The sequence below is a fragment of the Populus alba genome, chromosome 5, assembly GCF_005239225.2.
Source record: "Populus alba chromosome 5, ASM523922v2, whole genome shotgun sequence".
Taxonomy (NCBI): domain Eukaryota; kingdom Viridiplantae; phylum Streptophyta; class Magnoliopsida; order Malpighiales; family Salicaceae; genus Populus; species Populus alba.
In genome coordinates, this window is record NC_133288.1 from 16,094,605 (window position 1) to 16,113,022 (window position 18,418).

At 35.2% G+C, this 18,418-nt stretch overlaps 1 protein-coding gene across 2 annotated transcripts; it reads right to left on the reverse strand.

Moving 5' to 3' along the window:
- Positions 1-3,100: 3,100 nt before the first annotated feature.
- LOC118029331 (uncharacterized) lies at positions 3,101-14,218 on the reverse strand. 2 transcript variants are annotated; one of them, XM_035033208.2, is made up of 11 exons: positions 13,789-14,218; positions 12,774-12,899; positions 11,862-12,062; positions 11,617-11,739; positions 11,358-11,395; positions 11,159-11,282; positions 5,407-10,656; positions 4,520-4,675; positions 4,238-4,339; positions 4,021-4,163; positions 3,101-3,716 (listed from the first exon to the last, which is right to left on the reverse strand). In XM_035033208.2, the coding sequence occupies exons 2-11, from the start codon at positions 12,849-12,851 to the stop codon at positions 3,434-3,436; spliced, it is 6,498 nt and encodes a 2,165-aa protein (XP_034889099.1). In that variant the 5' UTR covers positions 12,852-12,899; positions 13,789-14,218; the 3' UTR covers positions 3,101-3,433. The 2 variants fall into 2 exon arrangements, with proteins under 2 accessions (XP_034889099.1, XP_034889098.1); XM_035033207.2 differs by lacking the exon at positions 13,789-14,218 and adding an exon at positions 13,243-13,654.
- Positions 14,219-18,418: the final 4,200 nt, after the last annotated feature.

Here is an 18,418-nt window from a genome sequence, read left to right on the forward strand (position 1 = left end):
TCAAAGTTGAATAATATAGATATTATGGATGATAATGAGATAAAAAAAAAAAAAACTAATAAATGGATATCACAAATCGAATGCAAGTTAAGATTTTTAAAACTCAATCAACCCAATTCAACTCATATAACTCAATGCAAAATAACCTGAATTCTTGATATAAATAATATTTTTTCTTCCCTCTCTTTATGTTTTTCCTCTCTTGCCTTAAAACTTATAACTCACCCCTACACCACATCAACAATATCTAAAGTTTTCATAGATAATGTATTCAAGTTGCATTATTTTCTAACCACAATTATAAGTGATAGGGATCCGGTCTTTTAAGCCAGTTTTGGAAGGATCTTTTCAAACACCAAAAGGTTTATCTACACTATTCTACAGCTTACTATCCACAGTCTAATGGGCAAACTGAGGTAGTTAACAAATGTCTTAAGAACCACCTCAAGTGTATGACCAGTAACAATCCTACAAGATAAGTTAATTGGTTGTCTTTTGTTGAGTGGTGGTACAACAACAACTTTCATTTTTTAACACGGTGTACTCCTTATGGGGTTTTATATAGGGATTCCTCCTCTTATTCACATTCTTTATATCCCTAAAGACTCATCAGTTGAAGTTGTCGACGAAATGCTAACTAAGAAGGAAGAAAAGCTTAATAAAATCAAGCTAAACTTACTAATGGCTCAAAACATTATGGTTCAACAAGCCAATCAAAGAAGTAATAAAAGGACATTCAATATGGGAGATTATGTCTATTTAAAATTACAGCCTTACAAACAAATATCAATAGCAATCAGAAGTTCATAAAAGCTAGTGGCAAAATATTATGGGCCTTATATGGTACTAGAGAAAATAGTCATGGTTGCTTACAGATTGGACTTACCCCTATCAGTAGGGATCAACCCTGACTTCCACATTTCACAACTGAAGAGGCAAATGGGCAACAAGGTTGTTCAAACCGATCTACCAAGTGCTCATCCTTTATAGAAGCTTCAACCACAAGATATCCTTAACAGATGTTTGGAACAAGGGAATCAAATCATCACCCAAATCTTAATACACTAGAAGGCTCACTCTTCTTCAGACACTACATAGGAGTATGCATGTGACTTTAAACTCAGATTTCCAAACTTCAACCTCGAGGACAAAGTTGGTTTGAAGGGAGGGAAATTGTCAAGAGCCAAAAACAAAAAAATAGAATAGGAAGTAGGCATAACATGAGAGGACTTGATTTAAATAAGTTGATTGTTACCTGATGGACCATTATTCACATGAACAAAGAAGGAGGCTTGTTTGGCAACCACCCAACCTTCTTAGGTAGCCACCACCATGTTTCATTTAGCTGGGGGACTCATTACAACTTTCTTCTACCTCTCCCGTATTGCTTTACTTATAATGATTAATCCTTACTTTAGCTCATTTTTATGTTGTATTTTACTATGATGAATTATTCCCTTATTCTTGCATGTTCTGGAAATTCATTTTAGAGAAGTTGCTTTGTAACAGATTTTTTTCTGGCATAATCATATGAATAAAAATGATGAGTTGAATGACACTCTTGGAATCCAAGAAACCTAACGATTTTCTCTTTCCTGATAACCACTTTTCATATCATTCATTGTTAGACCTTGAGAGTAATAACTCTTCCTTCCCACTTACATTAGCTAACTTTCTTCCATACCTACTACTGGATCAGATCCAAATTGCTTGCTCCGGTGTTCTTTTTTTTTTTCTTTGGAAGTTAATAGAAATCCTTTGAGTTGGGGGTTGTTATGAGAGATTCGTCAATGACAACACCAACTTTGATTGAGCTCATATACAGGCTACCAAATGGCAATGATATTGGGCCAAACAAGTACACTGCAGCAGCCACCGTAGCGACACTTAAAGAATATGTAATTTATCAATAACCAAATAGTTACAAATCTTAAATTCTTTGCTTCAAAACTAAGAAGGTTTTTATTATTATTATTATTATTATTATTAGGTTTTATTCTTGTTCTCTATGATTGTATGGTATTAGGATTCTTTGATGTTAATATATCTTGTAATGTCTTGTGTACACTGAGTTCATCTATTATACCTTTCAATTGCCTTCCATGTAGTTTTGCAAGTTGTTTCACGAGTTAGATAAATTTATTCTTATTTTGACTTCTCCAACATGCAACCAATTCTGATATCTAGAGTCTATCGGACATTAAATACTCTGCAAGAAAGGAAACCCAATGGATTTAGATAATTTAATTGCCAAATTGGTTGGTCTCAGAAAATGCAAGTACTGCTTTTCAAATAATTTTCTGGGTGCTGAAAGGAAAACCTGAAGTCTAGAAAGGCCGTTGCTGTCTTTGTTAGTAGTTGTTGTGCATTGTTCAAGTTATTTGTAGCTGGCAACAAAATCCCAGCCCGTGATTTCCAGTGTATATGGAAGTAGAACACGAATGGTCACAATGCCAAGTTTTGAATGTTGAAGTTGTAACTTGGCTTTTCCTAATTATTGGGTTAATCTAAACTTGTGTTATTCTAATGTTTTAAGGCTCCTGATCTGCATTTTGTGGTGGTAAGCCCAAAGCTTATGTCTGGTGGTAATTGGCAAATGTATTGATCTCTCTCTCTCCCTTCTGTGTGCGCTTGTACAGATACAGAGAATAGGTAAAGAGTTAGAGAAGGAACATATAGAAACTTTCCTGCTTTCAATCTTGACTTGTTATGTAGTTTAGTGTGATCATCGAGATGATGTTGAAAGGCGGGAGGGGTGCTCATGTGCAATCTTGTAGTTGCAAGTAAAAAGTATTCTGAAGATGCTTCAGATGGTATTGGTGCCTCTCATATGCAGTGTGTGGCTTTGCTTTGATCTGTTGTAATCACACTGCCTTCTGAAAAGGTACAGAGAAAGTGCAGCAAGCATCATTATACTTCATTTGATTTATGGAAACTCCGATTGACGTTAAATTTGAAGCATTTATGGTTTTCTTAATCTTGGATTATATGGCCATTTTGTTGACTTGGTAGAGTGGAGGGAGAGGCATTTTCAGCAGAGCAACGAGGACGAATTGGTTCAAGACATTTTGCGAGCTTTTGAGTTACGAACCAAAATTGGTTTCGCTGATCAAAGAATTTGATTTGCTATACAGGATAATGAGTTACAGAAGAGACCAAAAAGGTCATAATGTTATAACTATACCTTATGATGCAAGCAACCAGCAAAATGCAATTTTATTTACAGACGATGCATCTGCCTCTACGCTTTTTGCATCCATTGCAGGCTTGTCGTATTGCAACTTGACTTGTGACAGATAATTAGCCAACGAATAGTAACCAGCAATCTACATAATTAAGTAGTGATGGAAGTATGGGAATATTAACTTCTGAACTCAGTAAATAGGATTTCTGAGACTGTAAATAAGGCACTATAGGAGGCTTGTCAAAATGGCTATGAGGAATGGTCCCCAAGGGAAGCTGATGAGGACCGGTTTAAGCATAGGGCTTTCTTTGATGCCCGAACATTCTTGAGAGTCATCGTGAGCTTCTGCCTCTCACCTTCAACCTCTGCAAATTGAAGGCTTAGCTGAGAATAGCGGTCATGCATCTCTTTCAGTTGAGTCTCCACAGTTGTATACCTTCCCTTTAGTTCCAGCATGTCCTTGATCAACTCATTGATGTCTCTAAAGCTTTTGAATACAGCTTCCTCGTCACTGTGTTGTTTAGAGAAAGAACTGGTATGGAATGGGAAAATTTCATATTCATTAGCTTTCTTTAAGTTTAGGTTTTATCCTAGAATCTTGTTAGCTCTTCTAGTGTATAGCATCATCAAATATATGTTTCGCACGAGGGAAGTATCTATAAAAAAATATTATATGAAAATCTCTCCTATCATTCTTGAACAAGTTTGGCCATCTACTATGCAACCTAGTGCAAGGCAAATGAACAAGGTTAAGAAGAGAAGTTTCTATACTTCTACCAATGCCAAAAGCAATTCTAGTGTCTCAGGTATTTTCAAAGCTGTATTAAATGGCATACCTCTGAAAAAGGATGCTTGATCTCTTCTTTGCTTGCAATGCTTCAGCAAGCTCAATTTCTAATGCAAGCACCCTCTCTAATGCGTTTCCACTCCCTGAGAATTCATTAAACAAGGGGAACATGCTTCCTAGTTCTTCATTGGCCTGAGCAAAGAGCAGGAAGTTAAGTATCCAGAAGAAGAGAACTATCACACTAAAAGGTGGGGATAACAACTTACCTTCTGTAGCTTCGTAAATTCACTTTGTAAGCCTGGAAACTTTTGGTCAAAATCATGATCATCTTGCAACAACAGTGAATTCTCGTTTTTCATCCTTTCTAACTGCATGCAGAAAAAATAAACATCAGATAGTAATCAGAAGTTAATGTTGCAAATTTGCATTTACCAAATGGCCCTAGGGTGATCTAAGACCTATGTTCCATTTCTGTGAAAAAGATTATTTGACAGATGAGCAATATGCAGGCATCATCTCCCTTGGTTTCAGAGTGCAGATATGTGTACCTCATTACTTAAGTGGTCCATGCTAGACTTTAAACTTTCAGCTCTGAAATGATCATTGATGATAGCTAAATGCTTCATGTCACTATGCAGCAACCTGTCTTGATTTGTAAGTGCAGAACTTTTAAGCCCATTCATCCCACAAGACGCGAGAACATCCTGATAAGCGATTACACAAATAAATAGTTAGAGGCAAACCTTCCAACATTGTAAATTCTGCAATACAGAGAGGTTGAAGAATAAGGATACCAAAATACAATTTTCTTTACAGAAATTCAAATTTTTTATTGGCTCGCTAAAAGATATGAAATACTCCTACTTCAAACCATTGACTGATCAATAATGCTCAAATACAAAATAGTAAACAAGAATTTCAAGGAAGTACAAAATCAAAAACGATACTAGAAATTTTTTAAAACAAAAACCACTACAAAAAAAAAAAAAAAAAGGACACGGATATCCAATCACAATTACATTATTTCATTTCCTATTTAGGTTTTCTTTCATTCAACAAGTTCTTCCAAAATAAAGTTCTGTTATTTTTTCACTGGAAAGTAACAAAATTCAGAAACAGCAAAGCTTGGACTTTTGAGATTGCAATCAAAGGTTTTTTTTTTTTAACTAACACGTCACTAAATGATGATACAAGTGAAAGGTTGAATAGAGAGGTACACTTGCAGCATCTATAAAATTCCAATTGTGAATATGCAACATGATTCAATTAAGAAACATTGAATTTTCTTCTCAATTTACAGTAATGCAGATAAATATCTATTACCATGAACTACTCACGAATATACTTAACTATCCTCTTGCAATAACATAATTGAACTTAAGATATGCTGAACAAATTTTAAACAAGGTGACCAATTTTTCGCTTAATTCATCACCTGCTCAGGTTGTTCATGCATAAGTGTGTTCGAATGATCAACTCTGTCAACAGAAGCAGGGAATGCAAGTTCTGCTTCTTCACAATTCCTCAAACCATCTCTTCCCATGCACTTCTGGTTAGGATTCCTGGATGGACGATTCAAAGGGACTGTGTGTGCTCTCTTTTTTCCATAGTTTGAAGCGTCCACAATAAAGCAATCCACTTTGCAAGATACATCATTTTGTTCTTCCTGCATGTTCCCTGGTGATTTGGAATTCTCTAGCAATTCTTTCATCAAAGTGAGTTCAACAGCAATTTTTGACTTCTCCTCATTGCATTCTTCCAAAGAAGCTTCGAGTTTTTGTTTTTCTTCCTTGCAGCACTCGAGACTTATTAATGAGCATTCCATTTCAGCTTTCATCAGGTCATAAGCCTTCACTTTTTCACGTTTGTCAGAAACTACAGATTGTAACTCAGCCTCCAATTCCAATATCTTCATTCCCAGTTCTTCATTTTTATTCAGATGAGAAGCTTCAGATTTCTTCCTATTCTCAATTTCATCAATCGCATCTTGTAATTTCCATAGCATTTCCTCACTGTGCTTTTTGGAGATGGACAACTGCTGTTTCAGTTCTTGCAGCCTTATTTCGTACTGCTCTTTGATAAATGCAATTCTTAAGGACTCCTGCATGGCCACAGGTGGTCCTTCAGGTTCTCTTTTTTCACGAGCCTGGATACACTCAGCATCAGCTTTGTCTTTGAGCTCTTTCAAATGGACAGACAAGTTTCTGAATTCTTCTGTCTTCAAAATCTGATCAGAAAGCCTCTGGTTAAGCTCATTGCAGTGTTTCTGTACCATCACTAATTCATCGTAGTATCCTTCACGCATGATGATCTGAGCTTGCTGTTCATCCAATTTGGCTTTAAGTACTAGATCTTTTACTTCCAGCTCAACCTTGGAGAACACCAGATTATCAATCTCTTCTTCAGATGTCACCAACATGCACTTCAGCTTTTCAACCTCTTGAGAATGTTGAGTTTTATCCTCCTTATAACTAAGCACAACATTTTGAGAGTAGTGTTTGAATTCCTCAAGCTCAGCTCTTACAATTCTGTTTTTCTCAACAAGTAACCTGTTTTCAGCAATAGAAGCCTCTAGTTCAGACCGAACAGAGTTGAGATTTGTCAACAACCTCACATTCTCTTCAGCATATTGGGTTTCACTTGCAAGACACCGATTAAGGGTGGTTTCCATGTCAATATGCTTCTTCTGAAGTTGGGCAAGGAGCCTATCTGTGGAGTGTAGTTGACGAAGAAGCACTTCAAATCTGCTGTCATATTGAGTCTTTGCAAAAATGAATCGAACATCAGCAGCTATTAGAGGTTCATGCATCTCAGACAACTGAGTTTTTAGTGCAGAAACGGTGGAAGCTTCTTCACGAGCATTATTAAGACATTCTTCAGACTGCAACAGAAGATGGCAAACTCTTGCTTTCTCAGATTCTAGATCTGATACCAGGTGTTTGAGATGAGCCAATTCAGACTCTTGGTGATCAAATTGGAGCAACTGGCACTGCTTCTCGTTTAATTGTGAAGTTAGATCCACTATTGTACTCTGTAACCCCTCTCGCAAGCTTCTCTCATCATGCAGCTCATCACGCAGAGATTGCAAACTCTCTCTCAAACTGATCAAATCCGAAGCAAGCTGGGCAGACTCCTCAGTTTTATCCTGTAAAAACACCATCAAAGCTTGCTTTTCATGTTGCAAAGTATGCAGGCATTCTCTCAAACTGTTTAGTTCTGATGCAAGCCTGGCAGATTCCTCTGTCTTATCCTGCAAACCTGCCATCAAAACTTGGTTTTCACAGTGCAAAGATTGTGAACTCTCTTTCAAAATGTTCAGCTCTGATGCAAGCTTGGAAGATTCCTCAGTTTTATCCCTCATAGATATCATCAGCGCTTGTTTTTCACCATGCAGAGATTGCAAGCTTCCTTTCAAACTGTTTATCTCTGACACAAGCTTGGTAGATTCCTCCTTCACATCCGTTGCGGATGTCATCTGAGCTTGATTTTCATCATGCAGAGTCTGCAAACATTCTTTCAAACAGTTTAGTTCCATTGCAAGCTTGGTATGTTCCTCCTCTTTATCCTGTGAAGATCCCATCAAAGCTTCATTTTCATCACGCAAGAATCGCAAATTTTCTTTTAAACTATTTAGCTCTGATGCAAGGTTGGCAGCTTCCTCAGTTTTATTCCGTAAAACTTCCATCAGAGCTTGGTTTTCATCATGCAGAGATTGTATGCTATCTTTCAAGTTGCTCAACTCTGAAGCCAGTTGAGCAGACTCCTCCTTCTTATCTTGTGAAGATGCCATCAGAGCTTGGTTTTCATCATGCAGAGATTGCAAACTTCCTTTCAAACTCTCGAGTTGTGATGCAATCCCTGATGACACCTCATTGTTATCCTGTATAGATGCCATCAAAGCATGGTTTTCTATCGCAAGTTCTGCTGCAACCAGTTTAGTCTTATCAAGTTCACTAGCAACAGTATCTAATGCCAAGATTTCATGACCAAGGTCCTGGTTCTTAGAAATAAGTTCTTTCAACTGAGCTTCCAAGCGATCAAGATCAGAAAATAGCTCATTGTGTAGCTGTGCATATTTTTCTTCAACTTCAGAGCTAACCTTGAGTTTGTAAGCAATACCCTCAACGTCCAACTGAAGCTGCTCAACCAAAGCATTTGACACATTGAATTTATCCACCATGTTCAGTATATCACGTTCAAACTTCTGTTTCAGCAATGCAATCTCTGATTTAGCTGCAGTGATGGACACTTGAGCAATATCTCTCTCGTGAACCAGACCTTTCTTCTCTTCCATGAGCAGGAGAATCCTTTCACATGAATTATGCTGAAGCTCTTCCAATTGCATCATGACACCAGTTAAATCCTGGGGCTTTAAATAATGATCGCCAGATTCACTAGGAGGCAATCCATTTATACTTTTGTCATAGGACGCCAGCAAGTTCTGCAACTTACTCTCCATGAAATTGACTAGATCCTGCAGCTTTTCCTTCACAGAAGCCAGATCATCAAATTCAGTTCTGAAAGTTTTCAGCTCTTCCTGCAAAGAGAAGATTTCATTTTGAAGATCACAAATCTCTAGGGTTTTCTTTTCCAATAAACATGCCAACTCCGTGTTCTCTGCAGCAGAAGCCTTATACATGCTCTCGTAACTTCTGTATTGCATCACTAGAGACTCCCATTCAGCAATCTTCTGCAAAAGAAGGTGATTTTCACATGTGACATTTTGCAAATTTGCTTCCAAAACTTGGTTTTGCTGAGCCATATGACTGCACTTGGCAACGCAACTAGCCCTGTGCTCATTTAAGGCATGAACATCATTCAGTGCAGAGTGCAGCTTTTGCGACAACAACTCCTTGGACTTGGTTGAAAGCTCTAGCTGCTGCATAAGTTTGTTTATTTTCTCTCTCATACATTTGACATCGTCACTGGCCTCAAGCAAAGTTTCCTGTAGAACATTTGAAAGTACATCCAAGTATAAATTATCAAAATGCATTTCACAAGCTTCTTCTTCAACCTTTCTGTAAAGCCCTTCCTGCAAATGTAGAGATCTTTTCAAGTCATCTAAAAGAATATCACCACCCAACTGCTGTTTTTTCTTCCCGACAAGCTGATTTTGGAACTGAAAGAGTTTCCCCATGCGAACTTCACTTGAACCAGATCTCTGGCTCTCTGTGGTTATTGGGTTTCCTTCAAAGCATGATTGTGAAGAATCTACAAAAGCTTGCCGGATGAGATTCTCATTAGTCTCAAACATAGACAAAACCTGGACTGAGAGCAGTTCCAGATCCTTCTGTAACTGGTCGACAGCAATTGAATAATTCAGGCGTGCCCGTTTGAGTGCTGCCTCTGCAGTAACAGTCCTTCTTTCAAATTCCTTGTTCAGAGAATCCAAATCACGTTTTTCTTCAACAAGTCTTAATAGCTGGTCATTCAGATCTTGGCGCATTGTCTCCATCTCTTCCTTCGTGGTTGCAGCTGCATACAAGCAAGTAGCATGCTCATTTCTGAGATTCTGCAACTCCCCCAGCATCTGCCTCTGATGTTCCTCAAGCTCCTGGACAAGAGCTTCATAGTAACATTCCATCTGGTCCATTTTCTTTGCAAGGCTCTCCTGTTCAGCTTTTGATTCATCCAACTCCCTCAGAAGTTCAAATATTTTTCCTTTCATTGCATTGGTAGTATCTATAGAGTCAGGCCCATGAGAAACCAAGCCAGGAATGTTAAGATAATGAAGCATGCCTAGTTCTGGTTGATATAAGTCCACATCAAAGCCAGATTCACTTACAAACTGGCTATTTTTATGTAAACTCATTTCTCTGATCTCCTTCAGGCTAGATCCTTCACAAGGTACCAAGTGGTTACTGGAAATTGGCAGCCCTGTTCCTTGCTTAAGATCCTGCAGCACACCAATCAACTCCTCTACATCTGAGCGAAGGAATCTGAAGTCACTTTCATGGTATCCCAAGCATGTATTATTTTGAAGCTCTTTTATCTTATCTTCCATGGATAAAAGCCCCTTTATCCATCTGAGCTTCAATTCTTGAAATCTGTGATCCTGTAGGGGTTCTGTAGCATTTCTGCTGCTAAATGGAGGGCATAATTGAGAAACCTTTAACTGTTCAAGATCAGCTTTCAACTTTGAACACTCCGACTTCAGTACAGACACTTCTTTCGCCATATCTTCTCCAGAAGCAATCTCAGAGGCAAGTTGCTTAGCAAATTTTTGGGCTTCATAACCTATTTCATCAGCATGACCCTGTAAGGAGCATACCTCCTGTTTAAGCTCAAGAAAAGATGACTCGGCCACTTCCAAGCTTCCTCTAAGCCTACCATTCTCTTCATAAGCAGCTGCCAAGTCATTATCTGCAGAATAGTCTGAACTCCAGGCATGAACCCAATCATTCGTCCCCTGTGCCAAAAATCGATGATCAGAAGGATCCCCTTTTTCCAGCTGAGGACTTTGGCTGAGGGAAAGTCCAGCTAAGTCACCAGAGACGGTACTCTTAAGGCTATCAATTTCATGTGTGCTGGAAGTATCATGCTTCTCTGCGTATAAACTCTCTGATGTATTGGAAGAACCATCAAATCCAACAGCTGAGTCTGCATATTCTTCATTTGGCCCCACCTCTTCTTCGAGTGAAGCAAGGTCTTTAGATTTTTCTTTAAATCTAACTCTGATATTTACCTATAAATCAGGCCAAAAAATAAATAACCTTATTGTTGATTCAAATCATGATGAAAGAGAACCATTTCAATCATCGGGAAACACTGAGGCAAAAGAACAAGGACTTCAAATATAAATATCAAGCTGCTTTGTTTCACATGGCAACTCAAAAGCACTAAAAGTACATGCATGCATCATTCCTCAAATTCTACAACTGCATCAACTCAGTTATTAAAACAAACACAAAAAGGATGCCCCACTGATTTAAAACAGATCTTATCATCCAACAGCTGACTGACACAAGGCATGAACAGCATGAGAAATTTGAATTATATAGTTTTATGAGGAAAATGAGTAAGCAAGAATATGCAGCAGGTAACATAAGCTCATACTTACAAGGTTATGTGAACAGAGCAAACAACATTCCTTTAGATTCAGGAAAAATTGAGAAAGCAGTTCATAGTGTGCAGTGTGCAGTGTGCAGTGGGGAGCATGGATATGTAAATAAAACAAATGATCTAACCTTATCTATCTGATCATTGATAATCCCTTCAGAAGATGATACTTTTCCACTAGAGGATTCATCAGGGCTATTTTGGTCAGTCTGCAACCCCCTCTCTCTGAGTTCCCTCTGCTGCTCAAACTCTCTGGAAGCAATTAAATTGCAGATAAGTGGTTGAAGAAGACAAGCATTAAGTTTGCGTGTTTTTATGTATTATTACCGGAAACCAGTTTTTGAAGTGAGCAGTTGCACAGTGACCTGGAAATGAACAACACAACCATTAAGATATGTTGGAGTAAATGATAAATCTCCAAAACTGAAAAAAAAAAAAAAAAAAAAGTTTCCTAAAACATGCTAGAATAAGATGTATGTTGAGAGTAAATATAATTAGGATCACCCAATTATTGACACAATAGAAGTGTATTATTAAACCAACTTGCTTAAGACAATGTTAAGAAAGCATATTCAAGAACTCTTACATGTAAAGTAGTTCCGGAATCAGATCCATGAAGAGACAGGGCAACAACAGAAGGTTTTAACGCATCAGCATAATCAGCAAGGTTGATGGTAGCCTCACCAAGGACACTAGACCGTGATGAACCCTGATGTTAGTCAGATTCAGGTCAAATAGAATTAATCTCGGGGAATTTACATGAATTAAAGAACAATCTGTTACAAAGATGTCAAGGGACCACATGATAAAATAGGGGAAATAAGATATTACCATCGAAATGACAAGCTTATAGAGCTTTTCATCATATCGCTTGGTTTTAACGTCTTGAAGAAGCCTTGTGGTCTCGTAGATAGGATCTGCCCATTTGCAGGTCCCGTTTCTTACATTGGCTTTAGTTGTTTTTGCAGTTGCTTTTCCAGAATCAGCAGGAATGAAAGATATAAAAAGTTTATCCCATCCTGGATGAGGAATCTGTGTTGCGTGAAAGGGATAAGAGATTTAGTCATTGCAGAGAACAATAAGTGTCAGATGCAAAGATAAAACAATATTTTCAATCAAGCAGAGAGAATATGCAAATTAAGCCATAGCTATAACGAAGCTCAAACTCAATATCATGCATAATAGTGACTGATGTGAGCTGCATACTTCACCATTTCTGTTAACCATCAAACAAAACCAGTTCATGTCTTAAGGTAGTTGGTTTGGTGTTGGTTACAGAGTAATAAACGCCTGTATTATTGAAAATAAGAAAAGAGCAATAATTTATTTTCTTTTCTGTTAACATATTTTAGAAAGCTGAGTGTTTTAGATATGCCCATCCCCACGCTCAGAATTTCACCAGGCCAATGCTCTGACTTTGCAACCAAGATGATCAATACTTGTGGCATTCACCACTCTATGGAATTGTACAATAGAATATATAGATTGCTAGAATCAGATCATTAATGAATATGTAAGCATGTTGAGTGCACATCTGATTAGTTAATTGATGGAGCACATTATTAATTGAAAAGCCTGTATACAAGCATAAACATATGCCGATAGCCATATACGTGCACCCAAGTCAATAAAAAAAATTGATGACATTCTTGCGTCTATTTCTTGTGTGATTTAATAAAATTCATCGAGATAGTAGCAAGCAACAGCTAGACAGATATTAACATCGTTAAGATCAAATCTTACATGTGTGGCATGGAACTGCAGCCGAAAGACCACTTTCACTTTAGTTTTCTCATTCTTCCACCTAGTAATCCTCGACATTGCTGGATAAGAAACTAATTTATCATCTGCTGAATGACAGTTCAAACCCTGCAAGATCACGCACAATCACCAGACATACAAGCAATATTCACAACACTGCCATCACTGTAATCCTACAGATCCCAGAACTATAGAGATCTTAAACACGCCAAAAAGCCACAAGAAAAGATAAAATTAAAACAAAGAACGCAAATTCATGGGCCTTAGATCCTTGAGCTAGTCAAACTAATTGATCAGGTCAATTTGAGTAAACAAGCCAATGAACACTACAGCAACTTATTTTCCTCCATTTCTCAGCAACCAAACAGAATATAGGAGAATGCATGCCCCCTCCCCCACCCCTACCCTCAAGAATAAAAATAAAAAATAAAAATAAAAGAGCAACTCGTACCTGATGCACAAACTTTTCTAAAACGCCAAACCCAAAAGTTATTCAAAAAAATTCCCACGATTAGAAAAGGCAGCTTCGATCTAAACCTCGTAAAAACACACAGAATATTTTTTTGTTTTTTTCAAAATTCAACAGAACAAGAATACAAATAAGAATCAAATGCACCACCCACTTCAACTGTGAGAAGACCGACAAGAAAGAGTAAAAGAGTAAAAGAGAATCCGGAGCCAAATGCCTCACTAAATGTCGATAAATTTGCACCCCTTTTAATCTACTATGCTATTTAAAAAAAAATAGGAAAAAGAAATCACTGCTTTCTTTTTTTTTCCAACTAAAAGCCAAAACAAGTGCTAAAACACAGTACGACAGATTTTACCTTGTAATAACTTCTTTTTCCAAAAGAAAGAAAAAAAGTAGAGAGAAAACGCCAAGAAATGCACAAACCAGAAAATGCAGGCAGGGAAAAAAAAAAATCTAAGTGGCACTTGAGATTCAGATGATACCAACTTCTTTTTTAAAGAAAATAAAGATGACAGACACACTTACAGTTGTGGAGCGTGAAGAAAATAAGGGCAAAAAAAAAGGGAGGGAGTGGGCACTAAGTTGTGGATCTACAGGTGCTTAGGGTGGAAAGGAGAGTAGGAAATCCTCACAGGGAAGGTTCGCTCTCCTTCTCAATCCTTTCTATGCGCTGTCTCACACTCTGACTCTCTTCGGACACAGAGAGATTTACGTTTTTACTCTGTCAAGTGTTGTGTTTTGTAGGTGGTTGGTCCCATTTTTTTTAAAGAACGTGAAAATAGGAATTTTAAAATGGTGGTTAAAGGGAGGCCAGTAGATTTAATTATAAATTATAAATATAAATTCAAGAAATAAAAAGGTGAAATGGAGGGGGTGGTCGAAGGTGAAATATCAGCTCTCAAGATTTCTAGATTATAATACTATAGACTCTTATGACTTGAAGAGGAGAAAAGAGACATCCCGCCAAAGCTTAGAAGAACTGTTCTCCTCATTCTTAATTAATTTTTTATTAGTATCATCTTATTATTATTATTATTATTATTATTATTATTAATATTGATTGACGATGATGAGATATACTGCTCTTTTTTTGTATATTATATATATTATTGTGGGCCGCTGGACCACCGACTGGGTAGGGTTTTATTGACAGGTGGCATTTATTTGACGAAATAAAATTGATTCACTGGTTTCCACTTTAGCAGATTTTTTATTTGATGACATGCACATGCTCCCTGCTTTACTGATTTTTGCCATCTCGATCTGAGTATATTTATTATAATTTGGAAATTTAGTTCAGCCCAACAGTGAACCCAGGATCCAGTTAACCTAGAGCTGAAATTAAATCAGGTTAAAAAAAAAAAAAAAAAAAATTTAATATGATCTGGCTGACTTAGTAGAATGACAGGGTTGACTCAGCAAAACTTAATTGTAACTCATTGACTTTTTTTTTTACTAAAACAATATTGTTTTGATTAAAAAAAATTGACTCAGGCGACCTAATCAAAACCAAGTGACCGAGTCAAAACTTGAAACCTGAACCAACTACCAGGTCGGGTCTAAAAACTATAATATTTAAAATAAATTATATTTTTTTATTTTATCATATTTCTTTTCCATTTCTCAATAGGGCTTTAGATTCATAGGTAGAAACACTCCCTTGTAATTGAAGTTTGCAGTTTCCATTCCTTGAAAATGAGCCAACTAGGTTTTTAGGTTGTTTGGGAATATAATAATATTTGCTTTTCAAAGTGTTTTTTATTTTAAAATATACTAAAATAATATTTTTTAAAAAATTATTTTTGACATCAACATATCAAAATAACCTGAAAACATCAAAAACATATTAATTTAAAGTAAAATAAATAAATAAAAATTTCAATTTTTTTTTAAAACCGCTTTTGAAACACAATGTCAAACACTATCTTTTAGTTTGTATCAAATTCAAGAATGAAAAAACATGCATCATGATGTTTGATCTTTCTATACATTTGTCTGAATGGACTTGCCAAGTTCTCAATTTCATTGCAAAACAAAAGCTTTTATCAATTATGTCTCTAATTTTTTGGGACTTTTAAGATATTAATAGACATTTACTAAAGGCACAATCAAAAAATATATGCCTTGTTGCATACTAAATTATAAAATATTTTGTTTTGAGACTAAATGGATAATCAACTAACAAATTGTGAATAACATTGAACTCTTTTTTTTCATTTTAGACCATGGAAAAATATCCTGGAAAACAAAACATGAGCAGCTTATTTTTGTTGATGATATTTTAAAAGATCATAAACTAGCAAGAGTTAAAACAAAATCCTAGTATGAATACTAAATAAATAATAATATTGTAAAAGTGTATTTTGAATTAACAAAGATCCTAGCATATGTACAAGATAAAGTGATTATCTTTATATTTTGTTTTGGTGATGGTGGATAAGATAGAATAATAATAATAATAATAATAATAATAATAATAATAATAATATATAAAGCATATTTAACAATTAATATATATTGTTATCAAACTTATATATTTTTAAAATTTTGATATTTTTTTTAGTTTATATCGAATGTTAAAATTAATAATATTATAATAGCTCCAATTATACAACTAAGACTAACTTGACAAGTTAATATGGGGCCTAAACTGATCTTAGTTGAAGAAAAAATAAAGGATAAATTGACTTGACTTGGCACAGTAAAAAACCCAACCCAGGCCAACTCAAGATAAAACACAAGTAAAAAAACTGTTGACTTTTTTAAAAAAAAAAAATTTGGGTTAATCGAGTTGACCCTCTCGACTAATGACTTAAACCTTACTTTAGGTCGACTTTCGAGTCGGGTTTTGAAACTATAATAATAACCATTTTTATCCACACATTGTTTTGGGTCAACCCGCATTAACTCTCCCGACATGTGACATGGACCTTGTCTCGATTAACCCTCGAGTATGGTTTTAAAACTATGAAAATAATAATTTTTATCATTATATTAACCCAGGTCAATCTAGATTGACTTTTTTTATCTATGATTAGGGCCTTACCCCAGATTGACCATCGAATCGAGTTTTAAAATTATGATAATAATCACCTTTATTTTATATTGCCCTAGGTTAGCTCAGGTTGATCCTCCTAACACATGACCTGGGCTTTATTTCAGGCGGGTCGACCTTCAAGCCGGGTTCTAAAACAATGATAATAACTATTTTTATTCTTATGTTGACCTAAGTCAATGATCAACCCCATTTGTGACCTGAGCCTTGCCCTGGATAGACCTTTAAATTGGATTTCAAAACTATAATAATAACTATTTTTTCTTACGCTGACTTAGGTTAACTTGGGTTAACCCAACCTATGACTCAAACATTTACTAGTGAACCGAGTCTTACCCTAAATTGATATTGAGTTGGGTTTGAAAACTATGATAATAATAATTTTATTTGTATCTGTTTTAATTAGAAAATTTTGGAATTGAAAGATTTTTACTGGAATATTTTAGGAATAAAATATAAAAAATATTATTTTTGAAGACATATCCTCACATGTACCTTTATTTTTTAAAGTACATAAATTCACTTCAAAACTGTGCGATAGACAAATTTATTTTTATATATTTATCTTTGTCTCATCAACCAAACATATTTTTGTCTCCGCTATCTTCGCCCCATTTATCCCAAGACAATAACCAAATGCTACCTTAAACTGAATATCATGTAAAATGAGATGAAACTTTTGAACTTGGCATATCAAGAACCTTAAATTGATTATCTTAAAATCCAGAAATTTACCGGCTATGAATTTTTTTTTATACCGGTATATGTAGCTTTGTACTTTTAATCTAAAACTTTTTATAGTACCTTTGCACTCTTGATTGAATAATACACATCATAAAATGTGTTATTCAAGCAATTCAAGATATAGTTCATGCACACAAAATAACAATAATTCCATGCATCCATAACTACCATAACAATAGGTTAGATTTATTATCTAATAGATTTGGTGTTTCTCCAAACAAGAACTTAACCAAGTTTAAAGTAAGTTGGATAGAATGACATCTTTTATTGTCACTTCTTGAACTTTTTAGGCCATTGAACTTTTCAATGTTTTTTTTACAATGCACCATAGAAGATGGTGATGAAATCCTCTTTATGAAAGTAGTACTTACCGAAGTAATATTAATTTAAGCAACCAAATCTTGAATAGAAACAATTTATAATCTTTAACAACACCCAAATATATATAATCAAATATAGCTTTTAAACATGCAATACACAAAGAAACAAATAAAAATTAAACTAACTTTGATATTTTATTTTGATATGATAGCGAGAAATGGAAAAGAACACAAGAAATCAAAGAAACTAGTTTTTGTTTTAAGATTGTTGGTGATATTTTAGTGGTAGCAATTATTTAGTGTAAATTGCATTTAATTTTATAACCAAGTGAGATAGCATAAACCTCTAAAAGATTTAAAACAAAATCCTAATATGCATATTAAAAAAATTATAGAATAGGTAAAGTTGTATTTGAATCAACAAAGATATTGGCATGCATACTAACATATATAAACCCATATACTATACTTCAACTAAAAACAATATAGATATTAGTTTCTTATTGAAAATAACTAGATGAAATAAAAAAAAATATTATTAAGGATTAAACCCTTTGTCATTAAAACTAAAATACTCATCACATCACATGGTGTAAACAATATTCTTACAAATAATCTCCTAATATTCCAACTACAAAACTTTAAATAATGCCTTTAGTTTACTAATCTATGAACCATAGAAATAATGAACTCGCATTTTTTTTTTAAAAAAAGACTTGAATTTAAGCTCTGGAACATAAATGACAAAAAAGGTAGAAGACAAAGCAAAATAAGGGGAAAATATAGAGAAAAATGCTAGAGAGCTACTATAATGTGTGTAGAGCATCTTCCTTTTGACCCCTTTTTATACCTGTTTTTTGGAACCAAAAACTAATCCAGAATTATTATAATTAATTTTCACTATTTTTCTTTAATTACCTATTATAAAAACGGGCAAAAAACTTTATAGTTTTATCTTTAAAATTCATAAATTTTGACTTAAAAAATAAAAATGTTTAGGACGTGAAAGATTTTTATTTAAAAAATAATTATTTAT